At 34.1% G+C, this 22055-nt stretch overlaps 1 protein-coding gene across 1 annotated transcript in view; it reads right to left on the reverse strand.

The window, feature by feature from the left end:
• The window catches only part of apolpp (retinoid- and fatty-acid binding glycoprotein apolipophorin), a 107142-nt gene that overhangs the window by 57644 nt on the left and 27443 nt on the right, over positions 1-22055 (reverse strand). The window contains exons 12-25 of the mRNA XM_069837490.1: positions 19351-19634; positions 16736-16945; positions 16331-16513; positions 15354-15541; positions 14153-14413; positions 10771-10967; positions 10421-10570; positions 7853-8074; positions 7239-7313; positions 6475-6689; positions 5684-5810; positions 3865-4028; positions 3261-3466; positions 469-601 (exon numbers count right to left, since the gene is read on the reverse strand). Of these exons, the coding sequence (XP_069693591.1) occupies positions 469-601; positions 3261-3466; positions 3865-4028; positions 5684-5810; positions 6475-6689; positions 7239-7313; positions 7853-8074; positions 10421-10570; positions 10771-10967; positions 14153-14413; positions 15354-15541; positions 16331-16513; positions 16736-16945; positions 19351-19634 (2615 nt within the window). The remainder of the gene's footprint in view (positions 1-468; positions 602-3260; positions 3467-3864; positions 4029-5683; positions 5811-6474; positions 6690-7238; positions 7314-7852; positions 8075-10420; positions 10571-10770; positions 10968-14152; positions 14414-15353; positions 15542-16330; positions 16514-16735; positions 16946-19350; positions 19635-22055) is intronic.

Genomic DNA, 22055 nt, shown 5'->3' on the forward strand with positions numbered 1-22055 from the left:
CAAATTTAGCTTACAGTAGTTAGTATTTCCTTTTGTGTTTACTGCTCTTCTTTTCTATCTGATTCATGTCTGGGGTGAGACTGCCCAAGAAGATAAGGAAACCAAGAACCTTGTACAAGTAATGGTCTGAAGAAAACTGTGGAGAATTGACTTCATTACTGAATGTGTTGATTGTATATTATTTGTATATTATTGTAGACATCTTGTATGTCGGAATAACATGTATGTAACCGCATATTTATTATGTATTCACTCTGACGATGCCATGAAATCATTGTATTTCCTAAGGCTAATAAATATCTATCTATCTATCTATCTATATACCATAGCTTTATCAACTGCCTACAAGATAAGAAATTGACATAATCTTAAGTCTTTTAGTCAATGTAACTAAATATTTGTCACACCCGTAACAATGAAATGATCCAATCTTAGTAATTAATACATTAGAGATAATGTAAGTTATACCTTGGCATTTCCAGATGGACTTCCACTAGCCTTATTGTACTTGGCGCTGATATCAACATATTCAGTACTCCCAATTAAAGCTTTGTAATGTGCATCAAACAGCTGTTGATTCACTACCAGTCCAGCGTCAAGTCTGTAAAAAAAATACAAGTTTGATTTCATATGGTAATTAAAGAGTTCTAACTTGTTCCAATAAATTAAATTGCGCTTATTTCAGTGTTAAGTAACATGAAACTTGTTAGATAAACTTTAAGGGAAGGTAATTTTAATCCTTTATCTACTATAAGAAAACAACCAACTTATTTTCAGTATAAATGCATTACTGTTGAATTTCATATACTATTACTTTACATATTTAACTCATTCAAAGCATATAAACTAGCATATGTTATCACCTTTTAGAAAGATGAACATAAAACAAATAAAAGAAATAATTTCTAAATGGTGCAGACATTACATGAACACATGAACCTCACAGTAATTACTGAAACCATTGAATTAGAGACAACCAAAATTAAATTCTGAACACGGGCAATCTTAAGAGTTCATATCAGTACATTTCTGGTTTTCAAAATAATGTAGCAACTACTGTATATACGGTAACTTAAAATATCAGACTAATGAGTAAAGATATGATTTTCATGCGAATGCATGTTTTTATATAAGCTTGCTATGCTTCTCAAACTTTGCAAATATCCATTTATATCTTAGTGATTCGAAATAAGTATATTATCTTTTCAGTGTATATTTCTATGTTTTATCCTTTTTGGGATAAATTCGTGCATAATGCATGTTTTTAAGATTTCAGGTTTAATAAAGCATATTTAAAGGTTTATCTTGCATATTACGTCCATTTTTTATAGCTTTAGTGCATATTTTATGTTAAATCGCATAATAACCTGCATTTTACAAATGTTGCCTCTTACAGTTAGGTATCTATAAGCTTACAATATTTGAGTGTCTCTAATGAAAAACATAAGTCAAAGCAGTAATGGTTTGTGGAGCTTCTACCTGAGAACTCCTGGACCTTACCAGCTAATCCCCTCATTAAAGTCACACTGGAATTCCAAATCACCAACTCTTGTCCTATACTGTACAAGTCCTACTCTGAGGCAAAAATTATTATTTGAAAAATGTCTCTCATGCATCTCTCCCATACTTGCTAGTTTGTCGACAATAGCACTAACGTGCTTCCCATTACATGCATTTAATTCGGGTAGGTAGTAGGTTTGCAATATCTGTAGGTACAGTTACTTTGTGAATTGCTACATTTGTGTTCTATGGTGAATTATGAAGTGTAAAGTCTTGCAGTGACTCCGATTAAATATTTAAGAAGTGATCTTGTCGCACAACAGACAAACTTTGCAAAACTGCCCACCACAATAACTAAGTTGCAGACTTTGGGCCTAACACTCGTCGATTCCCTTGGAATTATTGAAAACATTCAAAAGTCTTTAGGATCTGCCTATGTGGAGACAAATACGTCAGCTAAAGACAAACTGAACAGTCATTAATGAAAATCCCGATATGAACTTATGTGTTCAGTAAAAATCTGATTTGTGGTAAAAAAAATAATGAAGAACTTGAACAAATGCGGATGTCATTAAAAATGATTTTATATTGCAAGAAATTCTTCCAATACCACATGACGTTATTGGTGCATAATGTAGTACAAGACAGTTTTATTATCTGATTTTTTGTGTTTCATTAGAATATTGCATATGTCGCTAATCACTGAAAACCCACTAATTTTCTATGCACTTTTCTAGAAATTCCCTAAAATGTAGATTATTTAATTTATTAATTGGGATGTTGGCACTGAACATCATGGTAGGCTACACAAATCCATGCTAAACGTGAAGTTAATATCTTCATAATTTTCAGATTTTTACGATACCGATTCTTTTGGATTATGTTCAATATAGTTTCTGTGCTTTTTGGTATTGCAGTATCTTTCAGTGCACTGTTTTTGTCACTTTTACGTTTAGTTTACACAATGTATATGTAATGTTGTCTATATTGACAGTGAACATATTATTTCAAATATCCTCAACTATGCACTGCAATATTACCCGCTTGAACATTTTACGTAAGACATTTTACCTCTGCAATGAACCTTCAATCAGCCACAAAGATGTAGTTATTTCAATAATACGACTTGTAAGAGCAGTGATCGATAAGACTATTCACTCTGACTGCGTCCAGAATTTGACTTTCTAGAGGAAGAGGGCAGAGGATGCGTAACTATTTTGTATACAAATGTACCTGTACCTGCGCTGTGACGTCATATATATATTTCGAATCAGGCAACTTCATTCCAGCTTATAAGTAGCTGGAATACGGGCCCTAAATGTCTTACTTTTACACAAATTTCTCCAGCTCATAATTTTACGGGTTTTTTTTTATGCAATGGTAGCATCTTTAACTTACTCTTAATTGCTGCGACTCTACAAACATGGCTCATAGATATCGCTGTTGCTGAGAAATGTACATTACTTAGTTCGTCAGAGACTATCCAAAGTGCATAGAATATGGGTCTGCATTACACTCATAATGAATAATGGTGAAGAAGAATAATAATATGAAAAAGTAAAAGAAGAATTGTTGGGATGTCACAGGTGAACTTGAATACCCGGAGAAAACCCTGTATTGCCTGGATCATGGGCTTGCCTAACACAAGTCATACATTCAGGGTGGATTTTGAATTTTAATTTGGGCCCCCTGGCTTATAAATCCAGTGAGCCACCATGCCGGTTTTATTTTATGAGCATTGCCATTATAAATTTTCTTACTTGTAATCATCTGACTGTCCATGGACCTTAGCAACGGCATCGATTTGGAAATTGATGTTGTTCCTTTCACAGTGGTGTGTTACATCTGCAACAAGCTCATATTTTCCACCGGGATGCACCTCTATTTCAGTTGTAAATCTGGATTGATCTGCTGCTATAATTTCACGTTTCGTTTCGAATTCTATGCTATTGTCAAGAACCTTGGCCTGCGAATAAAATAATCAAACAGATTAGTCCCATTACTAAAGTCATCATTACTGTTCATGTCATTGCACTACACTATATTCTAGCCAAGCATATGATTTGTACAAACTGCCTGAAAACATTTCTTTTCTTTATCGTATTCTCTTTTGGGGAACACTTTTAAAATAGCCTGTCGAATTCCAACTGAAACATGGCCACAATATCATAAGGGAATGTCAATTCATAAATGCTCGCCTCTTTAACATCACTCTCAGCCAAGGCACCTTCGAGTTACAAAACACTTTCAGATTCGAAACCTCAAGTAATTTTTATTTTTAGTAGCAGCTCTCTCATGGAAAAGTAACTTGCACAGCAAAAAATATGTAGGCAAATAAATAAACCAACTAATTACATTACATACCTCAAAATCAATTTCATAATCTCCAGGTTTGTTAACGCCAGTTTTTGCAGTTAGTTCAGACTCAAATTTATGTTTTTCATAGCTTGCTTCAAGGTCAAGATGAAGACTAGTCCGTGTCACCTTGCCTTCAAATTTACCAAGAACACTGAGCAGAGGATAGGAGACTGGAAAGCAAAAGACAAAAAATTAAAGCACAGACGAGACATGAGGTATTACTAATGAAACAAAATTACTAAACATTTCATAAAAGATACCTATTATAGGTACTGATAAACCAAATCAAATTATCTCAGTAATAAAATAATAATAATAATAATAATAATAATAATAATAATAATAATAATAATAATAATAATAATAATAATAATAATAATTGTAGATGCGCTGTCACCTTTACTTTTTAACTTCGCTCTAGAATATGCCATTAGGAAAGTTCAGGATAACAGGCAGGGTTTGGAATTGAACGGGTTACATCAGCTTCTTGTCTATGCGGATGACGTGAATATGTTAGGAGAAAATACACAAACGATTAGGGAAAACACGGAAATTTTACTTGAAGCAAGTAAAGCGATCAGTTTGGAAGTAAATCCCGAAAAGACAAAGTATATGATTATGTCTCGTGACCAGAATATTGTACAAAATGGAAATATAAAAATTGGAGATTTATCCTTCGAAGAGGTGGAAAAATTCGAATATCTTGGAGCAACAGTAACAAATATAAATGACACTCGGGAGGAAATTAAATGCAGAATAAATATGGGAAATGCGTGTTATTATTCGGTTGAGCTCTTATCATCCAGTCTGCTGTCCAAAAATCTGAACGTTAGAATTTATAAAACAGTTATATTACAGGTTCTTCTGTATGGCTGTGAAACTTGGACTCTCACTCTGAGAGAGGAACATAGGTTAAGGGTGTTTGAGAATAAGGTGCTTAGGAAAATATTTGGGGCTAAGCGGGATGAAGTTACAGGAGAATGGAGAAAGTTACACAACACAGAACTGCACGCATTGTATTGTTCACCTGACATAATTAGGAACATTAAATCCAGACGTTTGAGATGGGCAGGGCATGTAGCACGTATGGGCGAATCCAGAAATGCATATAGAGTGTTAGTTGGGAGACCGGAGGGAGAAAGACCTTTAGGGAGGCCGAGACGTAGATGGGAGGATAATATTAAAATGGATTTGAGGGAGGTGGGGTATGATGATAGAGACTGGATTAATCGTGCACAGGATAGGGACCACTGGCGGGCTTATGTGAGGGCGGCAATGAACCTTCGGGTTCCTTAAAAGCCATTTGTAAGTAAGTAAGTAATTATAGTAGTAGTAGTAGTAGTAGTAGTAGTAGTAGTAGTAGTAGTAGTAGTAGTAGTAGTAGTAGTGTAGTAGTAGTCAGTCTAATAATAATAATAATAATAATAATAATAATAATAATGGTAGTAGTAGTACTGGTAGTGTTGTTATTGTTATATTTTATTTAACGATGCTCGCAACTGCAGAGGTTAAATCAGCGTCACCGGATGTGCTGGAATTTTGTCCCACAGGAGTTCTTTTACATGCCAGAAAATCTAATGACATGAGCCTGTCGCATTTAAGCACACTTAAATGCCATCAACCTGGTCCGGGATCGAACCCGCAACCTTGAGTATAGAAGGCCAGCGCTATACCAACTCGCCAACCAGGTCGACTGGTAGTAGTAGTAGTAGTAGTAGTAGTAGTAGTAGTAGTAGTAGTAGTAGTAGTAGTAGTAGTAGTAGTAGTACTCTCAAAATATCAAAGTAGTGATGATTTCAGATAATCCTTTACACTGTATACTGACCTTCATTCTTGGTGGAGAATTCAACGTTCTGACCTTCAAACTGATAATGAGCTTGCTGGTGCAATGTGAATCTGGCATCATTGCTGTTAGGATCTCTTCCATGGACTATAACCAAGGTATTTTCCAGCTGAGGAAAAGGAATACAATTTTGTATACCGGTATGCTCATTATTATTCTTATCTTCCATATCAGTACTTTAGATATAAAAATGTTATTAACAGTAATCATTTTATTACAATTTAACTCGAATCACGCAAGTGAAGTTGGTAGGTATTATATATACACACACATAATTACAATTTTGCCAATAAAAATACTACCTTAGTTCGTGCTTTAACAATAATTATACATTAAGACATGAACGAAAACACAAAGCATGAGCATGATTTATGACTTTCATCATATCCAAAGTGGAATGAATCATTTTTCATATTTTACATCATATCACAGATGCAGAGACATGAAGCTTATCATGTATTGATTCCAAGACGAGGAAAGAGTAACCTGTATTGGATGAGTTACCGTTTCCAGAATAGCTCTTGGTAATGAATCTAACAGATAGGTTATCTTTTCCTAGCGTTCTCTGATGACGAAACTCATATGAATCTCAGAAACATTGAAAGCTACAGCTTTCATAAAAGGGTGGAAAAGTCAACAATCCCACAGAACACTTAACACGGTTTGTGCATATTTTTATTATAAACGTGTGTGTCTCCAGTTAATAAAATTCATGGAAGGTAATAGTAATTTCAACTATCGGTACCTGTACTACAAAATGAATGGATACTCACATTATGCTTGTCTCTCTTGTAGTCCCAAATAAAGTTAACACCAAAGTCAGGGTACTGCGATGATTGGAGTACAAGGCTGAGATGAAGAGTTGAGGGAGCAAGTACTTTTAGATCAGACTTCAGAATCACATTATTCTCTCCATATGTTACCTTGAGATCAGTACTGACAGATTTAGATGTTTCTCCGCTCACACTACCATCAATTTTGTACTCACCTGAAAAAGGAAACTAATGTTTAGAAGAGAAATGTTCTTCCTGAGACAGCAGTGAAGTTTAAGAGACTAGACTAGCTTAGAATTTTTTAAGTAGGAAATGTAAGGTAACTTATATGAATTTAAAAAGAATCCTCAAATTAAAAGATGTATATGTATATGTACTCAATGATAGGTGTTTGTGTATATATATATATATATATATATATATATATATATATATATATATATCAATCAGAACAAAGCTATTTGTTGCGAATTTCAATTCGTCGCAAATACACCATTTAGTGATTTTCAAGATTTCCTTTTCAAAATTCTTTGTAGTTTTATATTTAGCTACACCATACAACAGATGACCTCATAACATTTAAAGAACAGAGAAAAATATGCAGCATTCCTTTTACTCTTGTACTGAAATATAAAACACCTAAGAAACTGTAGAACTTTCCAAAGTATTAATAGAAAATAAGAAAAAGACTAATATAGTTGCAGCATTTCTGTACTTGTAACATAATATTGCAATAAAAAGATTTTTATGCACAATTTACTCACCATGTGGTGTTTTGAAAAGAACATCATTGAAAGTGAATTTCCTTGAGTTCGGGGATTTATCCACAGTAATAGAACCTAGAAAGAAACAAGTTACTTACGGTATTAAACACAAAATTACAAGTAATTTTCACCTACCCACTACATCGGCTAGTTCAGCAATTGTTTCTAATTTTCCCCAGTCAATGTCATTTAATATTGCAGGAAGGAATTTAATTTGGTTACTCACTTTCTTGCAAATGATAAGATAATGTTACTAAGTTTTTTCCTTGAAAAAGTTATTAAATGTTAAGCCTTTTTAAAAGGTAATGGTAATAAATAGAGAACCTCAAGTTTAAGTATAATGAATATTCTGGTCGAAGTTTTTTACAATATTGTCACATGAAATTTTCTGATATTACCTTCAAGCATGACGGCTGCTTTCTCCAAAATTTCTTTCTAATTAATAAGTTAAAACTTTGTTTATAACGTGTGTACAATAACGAGAAACAATGAAAGCTATCCATTCTTTTTTTTTTTTTTTAATTTCACACGTTATGGAAAACATTGAGCAATATTTCACATAATATGAATAAACAAATGAGAGGACAAATTTTAATTAATAAATAATTTCTTACCATCAACGCTGTAGGGATGTGATGAAAGTTTTTGTCCTTTTGCACCCTTTTGCGCAACAAGACTTCCCGTTTGTTGAGGTGTTTTGTATTCCAACAGAGGGTGGTAGGTGGCATGACTTGTGTCACCTGTTACAGAAGCTCCTAGCTTCACAGTGTATTCTTGAGCATCATTCAACAGAGTGCCACGGAGAGAGAGTTCATGATCATTGTCAGTGAATGCCACTGAAAAGAAATCATTAAATTAATTTTTTAATCAGTGGAGACTCCTGGGAAAAATTTTTGGGAGGCGCAGGTATCAAAACTTTGGCATTTTAAGGTAACCTAACTATTAGGATTATGCTTTTTTTTTTTGGTTGAATTATCGTTACAATACATCTGCACCCTACGGAAAAAATGGTGCTCCAGCATGTAATATCTAAGGCACTATGCCAGAAAGGCATATCAATAAAACTACAAGTTTAGAGTACAGCCATTAAATATGGAATGATTTTTCTTGTCCTTATGCTAACGTAAATTGTGACATAAATATCCTGCATGGAACAAATTGACAAAGGTCAAATTAACTTGAATATTCAGGAATTCGTACAGATTAGCATTCAGCATTCGCTATATCGAAGGTTGAGAATGGAGACCTCGTATCTGACGAATTAAAAAAAAATATATCCTTCCTCATGTAACTCGTGAATAAAGATAAAGAATATAAAAATTTATTTTAAAAATTCACCAAAAATAAAAACTCCTGAATGCTTAAATCAGAAACTATGCTTTTTTTTTTCTTTTTGCCTGTTCTGTAAAATTTGCACTTCACCAAATACGTGGTCTCTGTTCTTAACCCTTGAGAAATTTTAAAAAAATTACAGTTTATTTAACGATGCTCGTAACTGCAGAGGTTATATCAGCATCACCAGTGTGCCGGAATTTTGTCCCGCAGGAGTTCTTTTACATGACAGCAAATCTACTGACATGAGCCTGTCGCATTTAAACACATTTAAATGCCATCGACCTGGGCCAGGATCGAACCCGCAACCGCGAGCATAGAAGGTCAGCACTATACCAAGTACGCTACCGAGGCCAACTTAACCCTTGATATGTAACATAATTTGACATTATATTTGTAATTGGCACAAAATGTCACATTCGTTGCTTCACTTGCAGTCAAATATTCGCATTCCTCGCATATAAAATTCTGAAATGACAGCCACAAATGTGGTAATGTACGGATATAATAAACATCAAATTAAAAATATATATTATCAGTAACTAAATAAACGAGATTTCAGTAAAACCTATACAAACATACAGGTTAGCAATTCATTAAATTCTAATATTAAAATAAATAAAATGACGGCACAATTTATCGAACATGTCCAATAATTTAAATACACAAAAGATTTTAAAAGCCTTTACTGTTTAAGACTGTGGGCGAGTCTAGAGTTCACGCATGTGATAGAAAGGAAATGAAACGAATTTTTCTCACTCAATGCTATCAGTAAACCTAAGTACATTTACTATGACATGGACTTTATTCTTCAAATATGTCTCATTACAGAAACTTTTGTATTTGAATAAATAATTGAATCACTATGTACTTACAGCTACTATCATTTGTTCATTATTTTCTCTTCATATCAAGATTGCCTTAATTTACTTTATTGAGTAATATTACAAATAAACTTTCCTACAACTGTTAAACTAGAAATATCTTCACTAATAATAAAGAAAATGTAATGCATTATGCAGCTGGAAAGCACAATGGGTTAAGTCAAGAGACCTGCGTGACATAGGATGATATACAGTGGCCGCAAATGGAAATGGGGATCTGGGGTACAGCCATATTTATCAATACAATTTGAAAGGTTTCTTTTGTTTTTGCTCGCTTCTTTAATTAAAATAAGTATGGCAGGGCCGTAGCATTCATGGATCTACTGGAAGCATTGCTTCCCTTTTCATTCCTAAAGGAAAAATATTTATGTGTATACGGATAAATTAATTATTATTCCTTTCCCCTTATATTTTGTTTCCTTTTTTTTTTGTGTTTATACAATGTTTTGACTCAGGGGATGAATTTGAACGTGTGGATGATGTAAGATGTTAGTTTTCGACAACCTACTTGTGACGATAATAGGTTACTAGGAAGAAAAAGGAAGACAAAGAGTACAGAAGCATAATGCTTTCCTTCCCTTTAAACCTCTCATAGTATGCAACTTGCGATTGGCTTCCAGCCTATTTCTGATGTTTCTTCGATGAATCGACAACGAGCATCAGCACATAGCGTGTGGTACTGTTCACAACGCAATACTGTGTAGAGTTACAAATATTAAATAACTCAATGTTATTAGCAATCACATATTATGTTAATGTTAAAACTATAAAATATAACATTACTAGAAAATAATAATGATGATGATATTATTGGAGTGAAGAATGTACACTTGTGTTACCGACTTCTAATATGTGAAGTAAAGAAAACCAACATTTTTAATATTCCTTTCGGCACCTAGTTTTCTTTCACACTAATTCTATATCCATACAGCACAGCAGATGTACAATTATATTTATGCGACCTACCTTCAGCAGACACATGTTTCCAAGGTGAACTGAGTTCTGCCTTCAGACCATAATATGGTGAAAATGTTCGTTCTAGGATGAGTCCCAGTTTACGATTTGTTTTAGAGTTCGGTGTTTCAAGGAGGAGCTCAAGTGACTTCTTGTTTGGATCTATGGCATAGAAAATACAAAGGTTATAATTTGTCATTACATGTCATAACTATACAAGTTCTTCTCACATTTACAAATTTTAAAAGAGCACACAAATAGATCTCGAAACTGAAGCTTTGGTAAAGAATAATTCTGTCGTATATATTTATTAATCTTACATTGACGGCCCAACTCTATTATATAAACTAAATTTCACTTACCCTTGTTATTGAGAGAGGCACGGAAGTGGTAGCTAGTTACATCTTCATTTTCAATTGTCAGAGAAACTTTGCTGGGGCCATTCAGAGGGTAGAATGCAGCCTTTGATGCTACGGGGTCCCATGGGAAGTTCATTTCACCACAGAATGTGAGACCGGTCAGGGGAGACAATTGGTCGAAACATCCATGGTATTCCCTCCTATCACACAGTAAATTAATTCTATTGCAGTTCTGTATATTGATGATTACAATCTAAAATCACTGTTACAAAAGTTTGTTTTTGTGCAGAAAAGTGTAATATATTTAAAAACACTGCAACGTCTCTTGTAATTGTTACCGACAGCTTTGACAATAGAAAGTTTGTACTACATTCAAATGCAATGATAATGATACACTGTATGATTTAACTAAAAGCTATCGAATATTAATTTTTTAATTCACTCCGAATTTTTTTCTTTCCATTACAGTGAGCCTGTACTTTTTTTTTACAGAAAATTCCTAGAGAGATCAGTTTCTTTTTATTCTAGTAGAAATATAATATGAAACACGGAATTTCTTTGTACTTACAATGCATTCACTAAGTGAACAGGCACAAAGAATTTGGAAATAGTGAATAAGCTCTTTAAGCTCTTACGTAGGCTAAGTATTTTTAAATAACAATTTTACAAAAAAAAAATGAGGTCTTAAAGGAATTACTTCTGATCCAAGTAACATTTAATATTATATTAGTTTTGAATAGTTATTATTATGTAGTGTGTCTTTTAGAAATTGCATCAAAGATAACATGTAATTTAAAGGTCTTCCCAAGAATCATGCATAGCTAAAATGGAAGTGAGCATATAAAGTTATACCCAACATATTTGCTTGTGAAGAAGATTCTTTTGATTTCCCTCTCATTATGCATCATGCAATTATTTCGTATATGAATTCATTTTGAATGTTACTCGTTCTTCAATTCGTAACTTACACAATAATCACACACATACATTTAATATAATAATTCAACTCTAATCATTTTAAATGTTCCAACATTTTCCCTTAGGTTAGGTTAGGTTAGGTTAGGTCACGGTGGGTACGGGTGGGTTAGGACGACCTTTCACAGTCGGCCATACTGAGACCTATTGTGCACTTCGAATGTTGTGGGATGACTGAGGATGAGGATGTACCAGCCCACTGGCTGCATGTGATCCCTCACCCGCTCACCCAATGGGGGTCTCCTATCCTCCCCTGTTCTAAGTTCATACCACCGAGGTGACCAAGCAGCACAGGATCCATTCCAATGGCCCTTCCAAGGTATCGAAGCGCCCTTGGAAGTGCTCTTAAGGAATGAATCCTGGCAGAGATATTGAGAACCCAGGAACGGATGCAGATGAAGACATGCGTCTTGACCTGAATATGTCTATTGAATGAAATGAGAAAGATGAATATGATATGAAATCTAAATTATGTTTCTACATGGGAGGACAAGGGAAAATGGACCGAGGCAATGAAAATTCCAACCCGGCATTTGCCTAAGTAACTGTGAAAAACCACGGAAGAACCACAGTCAGGTTGGTCGGTCCGGCAATCGAACCACGGACCTCCCGAATGTGAGTCCCATGCGATACGCATGAACCAACTCGGTCGTTCAACATTTGCCCTTTCTTTCGACATAGTCTATATTACATTTTACATACATGCATGCAAACACAGTAGCTCCGCTTTTAGCAGTGGTCTATAAATTTCATCTTTCTTCCTTTGTCCTGATTATCTCCTTTGAAACCGACTTACAAGCCAATGCAGTGTAGGGGAGGGTATACCTGTGGACCGACATACCAGACAAACACACACTGCAGGCCTCCCTGATCATGTAGTCAGCACGGCAGAGAACGAGACAACACGGAACAACACATAGCAAGGGACAAACATCTATTTCCGTGGACGGAAGATAAATCTCTTCCTTTACCCACGACGTGAATCGAATCACGTACCATTTGGATGGGAAGTACATACACTATCCACAGAGATAAGGCAGAGGACGCAATAATTTTGATGACAACTAACTGAACTCATTTTCAGGTTCTATAAATAAACAAAATTAGAGGTTTGTCTTATTTCTCGTATGCGTGAACATTTGTGACTTATGCATATGGCAATAATCCTGGGTACGTCTTGTGAAATGTACTTTAATCTGTATATGAAAGCAGGTGTAGGATATAATATTTAAAACTAAATTTCGTTCCTTGGACTTAAAAAGCGGTTCTACTGTAAACATACATAAAAAGCTATATCAACCCAAGCAAGGTGCATTTCAAGCTAAATATGAACTTTCAAGACACACTGTGCTAATGGATGTTGATGTACAGAATGTCAAAGAGAAGTTCACCACACACAAATTTAACAATTCTGATCAAGGAATTAACTTACTACTTTATGTGGTTGAACATGCTATTTAAGTTAATTTCCGTAAAATTAATAACGGATTCTACTCATAAAGAATTTCCTATTCAAATACAGTAAAGCCACTGAACGCATGGTTTAGAAATATTTACAGACGAAGAACAACAAAATTAGATCTTCGAACAAACATATGTACAGACAAAATATTTAATCTGTCATTCTAAAAGAACCTTTGAACTTCAATAGTTGACATAGGTCAATGTGTCTGAGAGATTAATTGTTTTGTCCTGTATGTACCGGTATGTTTCAAGAAGAACAAATTTCATGTCTTTTCTGTATCATACGTATTTCCATTCGCAATAAAAATTTTCCAGCATTAAAACTTATTTTATGACGCCTAAATACTTTTGTGTTGGTGAGTTGGTTACTAAATTGAAGATTCTTACAGACTCTGTGCCAAGTAACATTATACAGAATATCTAAGACAATATTTTGTAACAATTTTTGAAATGATGTAACCTCTTCTCCTACATTACATTTAATTGAAACGCAAGGAATCTGCAGATCACCAAATAATTTCAATGGGATAAATTTTGTAGACATTCTATGCTCAAGAAATATACATACAGAATGTCAACAAAGCAAAATGTAAAATTTAGAATAAGGCATTATTGGAATATAATCGGATGTACGCAAGTCTTTGACAAACTAAGGAATGAAGTAATGTGAAAAGCTAGATAGCATGCAGCATTGGTGCAATTCTCTGGGTCACCGGATGATATTACATAAATTACATGAGAGAGGTACAATAAGCGTGATTGGTGAAATGGAAGAAATGAGCAAGAAATAAGATAAAGATAAAGTGAGTTATAAAAATCCATAATGGAAATGTTTTTCGGAGATCGAATGATGGATTGATGGATATCCTGAAGCATATTACTAGCATGCAGTGAGACATGCAAAAGTAAGATCTAAATTAACATGCAGGAAAAGCAATTACCGTACCTTGGTGTGCTGGCGAAAGTGACAGCAGTATCCACTTCGGATTTTCCACGTTCCTGGACAGTAGACAACACTTCTGATTTGAGCGTAATTACATCCTGTTTCTTCACTGGCAAGCCCAAAGTAACATCAATGCCAACTCCTTCTGTAGCCTTCACAGTTATATCAGTACCAGTTGCAGTATGCAAAGTAGTGGCTACTTTCAGGCCTGCTTCCACAGCGTAAGCATCCACAACAAATGAGCTTGTAATTTCAACGGCAGCGCTGAAATGAATCAACAAATCAACAGGTAGTACTTCGTTTAAATAAGTGCCTAACATATACAAATGTCAAGATAAAATAAGCAGAGAATACTTGAACTGTAACAAAGATTTTCAAGGGGATGGTGAAATAATAGTAAAAAATTAAGAAAATCAACTTACAAATTTATTGTGACTCTATTTAGACTGAGCTCAAAAAGCTAATTCATTTATATTCCCATGACTATTTTCAAGCTTTTGAGCCAATACGAACTAACAATTTTGAAAATTTTGTCTCGAGGAAATTTTTTGTGACATCAATAGAAAATATATTTAAAAAATATAATTTCAAAATTATTAGCCCTAATGGCACCAAATTTTGTACAGATTATAGTATTGTAGACATGTTCCTGTAATATAAAATTCATAAATTTTGGATGAAAATTGTAGAAGTTTTGAAACTGATATAAGTGTCCCCTTAAGAAATATCTGAGTTCAGTGCACTGACGCAATCTCAACAATAGGGCAGAAGTTCTGTCCCCAGCATATAATGTGAGAATCAGATGTACAAAAGAATTCTACGATAATTTTTCTCTGAATAATTCTTCGTTTTCCCCTGCCAACTCCAATCCACCATTACTCAATTCTCTTTAACATAATTATTATCTTAACGAGAAACCTCCAAAGTATCATTAAACATAGTAATATTGAAACAAATATCTGGGATTCACTTCTTGCATTTTTTAATATTACCAATAATTCCACTTGTAACATTGACTTGGTGAAAAGTTTTGATTCATAAGGAAATCAGTGAAATATGTAATTGGTAAATATTATTCTATAGCAAATAGTGATGAACACATCAATGTACAGAAAGTATGAAATTTCTTAATTTTCCAGTTTAAAGATTTTACAGTGAATATTAAAGCTACCAGTACATAAAAGTTTTGTAACTAAAATCCTACCTTGGAACGAATTTTAAATGAATGTGGGAGTTCTGGAAATTGTTGACGATCTGATTAATGTCGATCTTTCCTTCCAAATCGACATGAATTGCACTGCTGCCACTAGCAACCAGTTTCAGGGGCAAGCCGAGAGATGTGGGGTATATAAGTTCTGTATCGAGGAATGTGTTATGTTGCCTCACTTTGTGCTGAAAAGAAAAAAAAAATCATCATCTATTTCACCTATCAAATACACTATAAATAAAATTCATTAATATGTCACATCAACGGACGTATATACGTCATCCAACATCGTAAGATGAAGTTTACATTTACAATGTTTCTTTCCACCCATAAGCAGTGCTGACTAGATCAGACGCTATGGACAGTACTCTATAACAGAGTCGCCAGTATGAGAGGAGAATTTCAAGCCTTTGGCGTGAAACGAAGTCGATAGCTCAGTTGGTAGAGAGCCTGACCGGAGTACAGGAAGTCGCAGGTTCGAATCCCGCTCGAGGTTGTGAAATTTTTCTTTTATACCATGGCATGATTGTGACTATATAAGTATTTAAATATTCATTAATATATTATTGCTTATAATGTATCCTGAGTGCTGATATGTGTGCGTGTGTGTCTATATATACATATATATATATACATATATATATATATATATATATATATATATATATATATATAGACACACACACAAACACACACACATACAGTAGGCTATATATAATAGTTATTATAATGACTACAACACTATTTTCCGTTTTTATTTCTCAATCATGTATCACCTGGTAAAATGATGTATCAGTATGAATATCTTTACAATAGTTTTGGAAGTTGTAAAAAGAAAAAGGATCCTTGCTTCTTTGTATTAGTCAGAATTTACGAACTTTTATAGTCACAGTCTCAACTGAATTAAGACAGGACACAGTATTAATTGAGTTAAAGTAAACATAGATTTGTTTAAAATCAAATTATGCACTCACATCGAAATTTTTTGCTTTCTTCACAATTTTCTCCAGTATGTTGAAGGTGGAGTCGAAAGCATTGTGAGTTGCATCTTTGACACTGTCGTGGAAACTAAACCAACCGACCTCTGCACCAAACAGTCTCGTAGACAGTTCCAACAACAACTCCCTATCGGGCTCCGAGTGATGTGGTGCCACAGACTGCACATAAAATTTTTACATTAACATGGAAATAAAAACCTCTGACAAGAATTATTTCATGCAAATTATATGTGTTATATTGTTTTCAATCTTAGTTTAGAAGACACGGGAAACAAGATATTAGCATTTGTTTGGAATAAAAATATATGCATTAATTAAAGTAATAAGAAAATCAAATGAGTCTCATTTGTAAATAACAATACAAACGTCTTTAGAACTTACCTTGTGCCGAACCTCTTCAAGTGCCTCCTTTGTAACAGATCGTTTGCCTCGTATTGCGTGATTCAGTTTTTGTTTCACACTGCTTTCAAGTTCTGTCCATTTCTCTTTGCCAGTTTTTATTATTTCCTGTGAATCGTGTACATTGAAATATCCCTTTGGTCCAAACAGCTTTTCGGCAACGAGATCCAAGTTTTCTTGACGCAATTCAACCTACAATATTAGAAGTGGAAATTTAAAATGCTGATAAAACAAATTATTTTTTAGCTGTTAGACAGTTTCATATTATGTAACTGTTTGTTGAATGACAGTGTCTTTATCGTGACAAAATGTTGTAACACCCATTTGCTGTTCCAAGTGATGTTAATTTTCTATTTTTGCTTGTTTATATTCGAAAATTTCCGGACTGAATATATTGGGGTCGAACCAAGAGTAACTGGCCACTTCTATTTCCAAGATACTAAAATATGATTAAGGTCCTATTTCGGTACGTATATTTTTTATGTTTAGAGCTGACCTGTACTAGTTGCAGTGGTTTCCAAGCTTCTGTGTGAGACACTTCAGCAAGAAGCTTAGTCACGCCAAAAGAAGAATAGGGTACAGAGTACGCGTTTTGTGTGAAAAATAACACAGGAACATAACTCGAGATACAAATGTTAGAAGAAGAAACGTTATCACCTGTACAAGTGTTTGAATGACAAGTGTTCTCGCGGAGAACAGACGATAACGTGAGAGGATCCAAGATCTGGCCATCTATCCACCAACAGCACTTCCGATATCACTGAATGTCGTCGAGATCTTTTGCACAAGATGCCGCAATAATGCAGCCCTAGTATTGTCATGGAATCTAAACATCAGCAAGACGAAGTTTTGCGTGATGATATAGGTCAGTGATATTCAATCTTTTTTGCTAGTGTACCCCCAAAATACATTTTTTTTACCTTCATACCTCCAAACTGCATTGCAATTACATATGAAATAATAAAAGACTACGATTGATGTTGTATGCAAAATAAATTATTATTATTATTATTATTATTATTATTATTATTATTATTATTATTATTATTATTATTATACATGCATACAGAAGTTATTGGTGCAATAATAATAGTAATGAGTTATGTAAACTATTATTGAAGCTAGGAAAAACAAGAGTTGATATTGTAAAAGAAAATATGTAAACTGCAATAATTATCAATAAGAGTAGTAAAATAAATGTTAGCAATTTTACACACCTAGTCAATGGGATGTGTACCGTTTGAGACAACCCCACGTACCCCTGGGGGTACGCACACCATAGATTGAATACCACTGATATAGGCAATAGTAAACCGAGTTCAACACAACTGTGCACAACAGCATTCTTGTGAGAGAAAAAAAGTTCACTATATTGTTGCGTGCTTCATATTCTTCACCTAGTGACTTATTTCTGTTTCGAGCTTTGAAAGACTACTCTATTCTGATATACAGGCTACTCAGACAGCTGCAATAAAACAGCTTCGCAACATTGCAGAAAGTGAGTTTCACGACTGCATTAAAACCCTCCAGAATTGCTGGATCAACATATTGATGCAGAAGAAAACTAATTAGAAGATCGTCCTTAGTAAATGAGTGCAAGAACACCGTACTGATGTTCACATTTTGTCTTGGAATATTCTCGAGGTGTATGGTACTGATATATAACGTAAACATTAATGTTTAAAGATAAAGGTGTTATATGCAGGAGAGCAGTTTCATAATTAATGAAGTCATCTATTGCACAAATTTGTCTGAAGAAGGAAACAAATGACACTATTTATGATAAATCATCTTGACAACTATAGTTGAGTAACATTTCGTCGTTGTTCCTGCAATAACTTCTATGTGACATATTTATCGATTTTCAGATTTTTGCTCTATTAAATAACTTAAACAGTGATACAACAAATAATAAAATCTCCTATATGTAATTATATTTCTTTGTTTCGAAAATGTAAGAATTCACAGTCTCCTATGTACGGCTGCCATAGGATGAAGGTATCTCCGTAACATGCCATGAAGGCACTTGGGGGGGCATGGAGGTAGAGCCCCATGCTTTCCATGACCTCCGCACTAGAATGAGGTGGTGTGGTCGGCACCACGCTCCGACCGCCTTTTACCCCTGGGAAAGACCCGGTACTCAATTTTATAGGAGGCTGAGTGAACCTCAGGGCCATTCTGAAAGTTTGGCAACGAGAAAAAATCCTGTCACCACCTGGGATCGAACCCCGGATCTTCCAGTCCATAGTCAGCTGCTCTACCAACTGAGCTATAGGATGAATAAATGTGTTTTTTTCTTCCTACAGAAAAATGTTACATTTTACACATAGGAGTTATTGCAGGAACAATGACGATTTGCAGTTAATATTATACATAAAAAAAGTTTATAGCTTTAACACAACTTAATGAATATCAAATGTAGAATAATTCATTAATGCATTGCTGTTTTATTTAAATCAACTCCTTAAATTACTAAATATTATTCTGCATTTGAAAAATTGCTGTGAGAAATAAAGTACCATCGTTTAAAAATAATTTCTGTCTGAAAACACATACCGGTATTTAACAAATTAAGCTTCTTTTAAATTGTCACATACCTCCAAGAAGTTAACAGAGTGTCCAAACAGTTCAGTGGTGAGATTTAGAGTTGATGCGCGTGGAAGGAATGATCTTTGAGAGTAGATAACATTCGATTCAATTGTAGATCCAAGGTTGAGTCCACCAAGAAGGTAAGAAAATTCGAAATTATTGGAGAACTTTCTGAAGTCCAGAGGAAATCTCTTCGTTGTACGGATCTGACCAAAGACGGCCTTCGCGTGTTCCTTGCTAGGATTTGTTGACGCCCTGAGATTGCGAAGGTATGACACAATGAAGGAACCAACTGAAACGAGAAAAATAAGAAGATAACGCTCTGAGATTGCGAAGGTATTACACAATGAAGAAACAACTGAAACGAGAAAAATAAGAATATAAAGCTGGATGTCATCATGAGAGTAAAACTGAACTGAAGTCATGCAAGAAAAGTCTGCATGCAAAAATTTGTCTTATTAATACTAAGTAATTTATATGCAATATTTCTGAAAAACGTGGTCGCCATGTGAAGTTGATACTTAATCATATAACAATATATTTCTATCAGCATAGAAGGCTTCTAATTGAGGCGGTCAGAAGCAAAGTGATGTAAGTGCACTTAAGTTATTTTCGAGAAAATGTGATTAAAAGTTACTAAGCTTTCGTAAATTCTGTGACGTTTTAATTTTAAATATTAACGTGTGATGTGGTTACCACTGAAACTGTCACTTACACCCCTTTGCTTCTAAACGCCTCAATTAAGTTGCAAATTCATGTCATTTTTTTTACATCGTCGAGAAATATAATCAAATGTGGTGAACATATTCGAAAACTGAGTCCTTCAGTTTGTTTCATTCGTACCTCTGAAAAAGTAATGTTACAACTTGTGACAATAAACAATAATATAAGACGAAAAGAACCTCTATATGATAGAAATAAATCTAGACGACTCTCCTTGACAGTCAATTTTGCGATGAATGGCATTCCTCTTAGCATGAAGGATCACATGAAAGGTAAAAGAAAAATATTTGAAATAAACTTGATTATAATTATTTTACAGAGTTAACACCATCATAGGGCCGAATTCTTTGAAATATTGGGGGACAGGACTCTACACAAAAGTCTGAAAAACTTTAATTGCCGTTTTATAAAAATGTTGTTACATATTTTCCAGAAAATAACATCATCTTCTGATTTTTCATCCAGTACCCATGGAAATTGCTTAACCCAAGATGGTTGAAAACTACGAACCTTTCTACTACATTTTCCCTTTCATTGGTTTGCTACCCTTCATTGATCGTTGCAATGATGAAAAACTTAAGCTATTAGTTTTACTGCCACTACTACAACCCAATTTATCATGCTGGTTCCATTTATTGCAGTCTTATTTTGGACAGTTTCCTTAAACAAGAATTTATCCATAATCAATTGTTACATCGCAATCACTGCTCACTTAACAAGCACACACCCTCGACGATAATCATCACAAAAATGATCACTGAAACTGAATGTAGATAACGGTTACTTTTAAATTTCGTAACAAATCTAATTGTTTATGAAAAATATTGAATATTAATAATAATTTGTTTACTGATATTACGCAAAAATATAGTCGAATACACTGTAACTGTAATTGGACTGTTAATTCTATATTATTATTCCCGCTTGGTAATACTTATGACCATTACTGTTCGACCACAATAGTTGAACAATCTGAACTGAACTGAAAAAATGTGGATCATAGAGAAAGAAGTGGGGTCACCGTTGCATCATATGTTTCACCTATCTTAAATGCAGGATGCAGGGAGGGAGCATTGTGAGTTGCGTCATTAACAGGTTCACTGTAGCAGCTGGCCATCTCTATGGATTTAAAATAACCATTTTTGGCTTATGTCCTAGTTCATCTTTCAAACAAATTAATTATTATTTTTAACATGAGGAATATCTCTTCGAATATATGAGGGAAGGCTAGTCCCTCTATTAATTTTATTGGGAGGTGACGCCCCTGGTTCTATAAGTTGAGAGAGCAGAAAGTGCCTTGCCCCCCTGAAGTCAGCGCCTATGAAAACCAACATCACCACCAAACAATGTAAGTACTGGACCTAACCATACATTGCAGTCCCAATGGATTACTGCCATAGTTTCAAAGATATTTCCAAAAATCTTTTGGTTGAAAACACAGAACTTATTTTGGCCACTTATCATTAGCAATCTCTTTACTCTCTCTTAATTCAATATGTATATTCAAAATCAGTTATAGAATGAACATCCAATGTTTTAAGAATCATTTCATTACATTTAATGACAAAAATTGTGTAATTTTCTGTTTTTCTTATAAACCCCATTTTCTTAGCTGTTATTTTCTGTACATTTTCATTCTTTTAAGACCCTGGCATCAAATCAATATAAATCAATTTTGACTATATTAAAGTATTAACGGTATTTTTAATTATGTAAGACACTGAAGTTTGAAAAGGTATTAATAACTTCTGTAATTATAACAACATTAGCCATTGCTTTTACTAATATTTTTCCCTCATCTAAAATTACTAACTTGTTCTAATATATTACTGTTTGCACAAATGTTCTTTCTTATGAGGTATTCATTTAGAAATCGTAAAACTTTGTATTTCTAAAAAGAACTTTACATATTGTAATAGCTACTTAACAGAGATATTTAACAAATGAAGTGATGTCAGGAGCCAAAATAAGATGTACCGATACATAAAAT

Source organism: Periplaneta americana, chromosome 10 (genome assembly GCF_040183065.1).
Source record: "Periplaneta americana isolate PAMFEO1 chromosome 10, P.americana_PAMFEO1_priV1, whole genome shotgun sequence".
Taxonomy (NCBI): Eukaryota; Metazoa; Arthropoda; class Insecta; order Blattodea; family Blattidae; genus Periplaneta; species Periplaneta americana.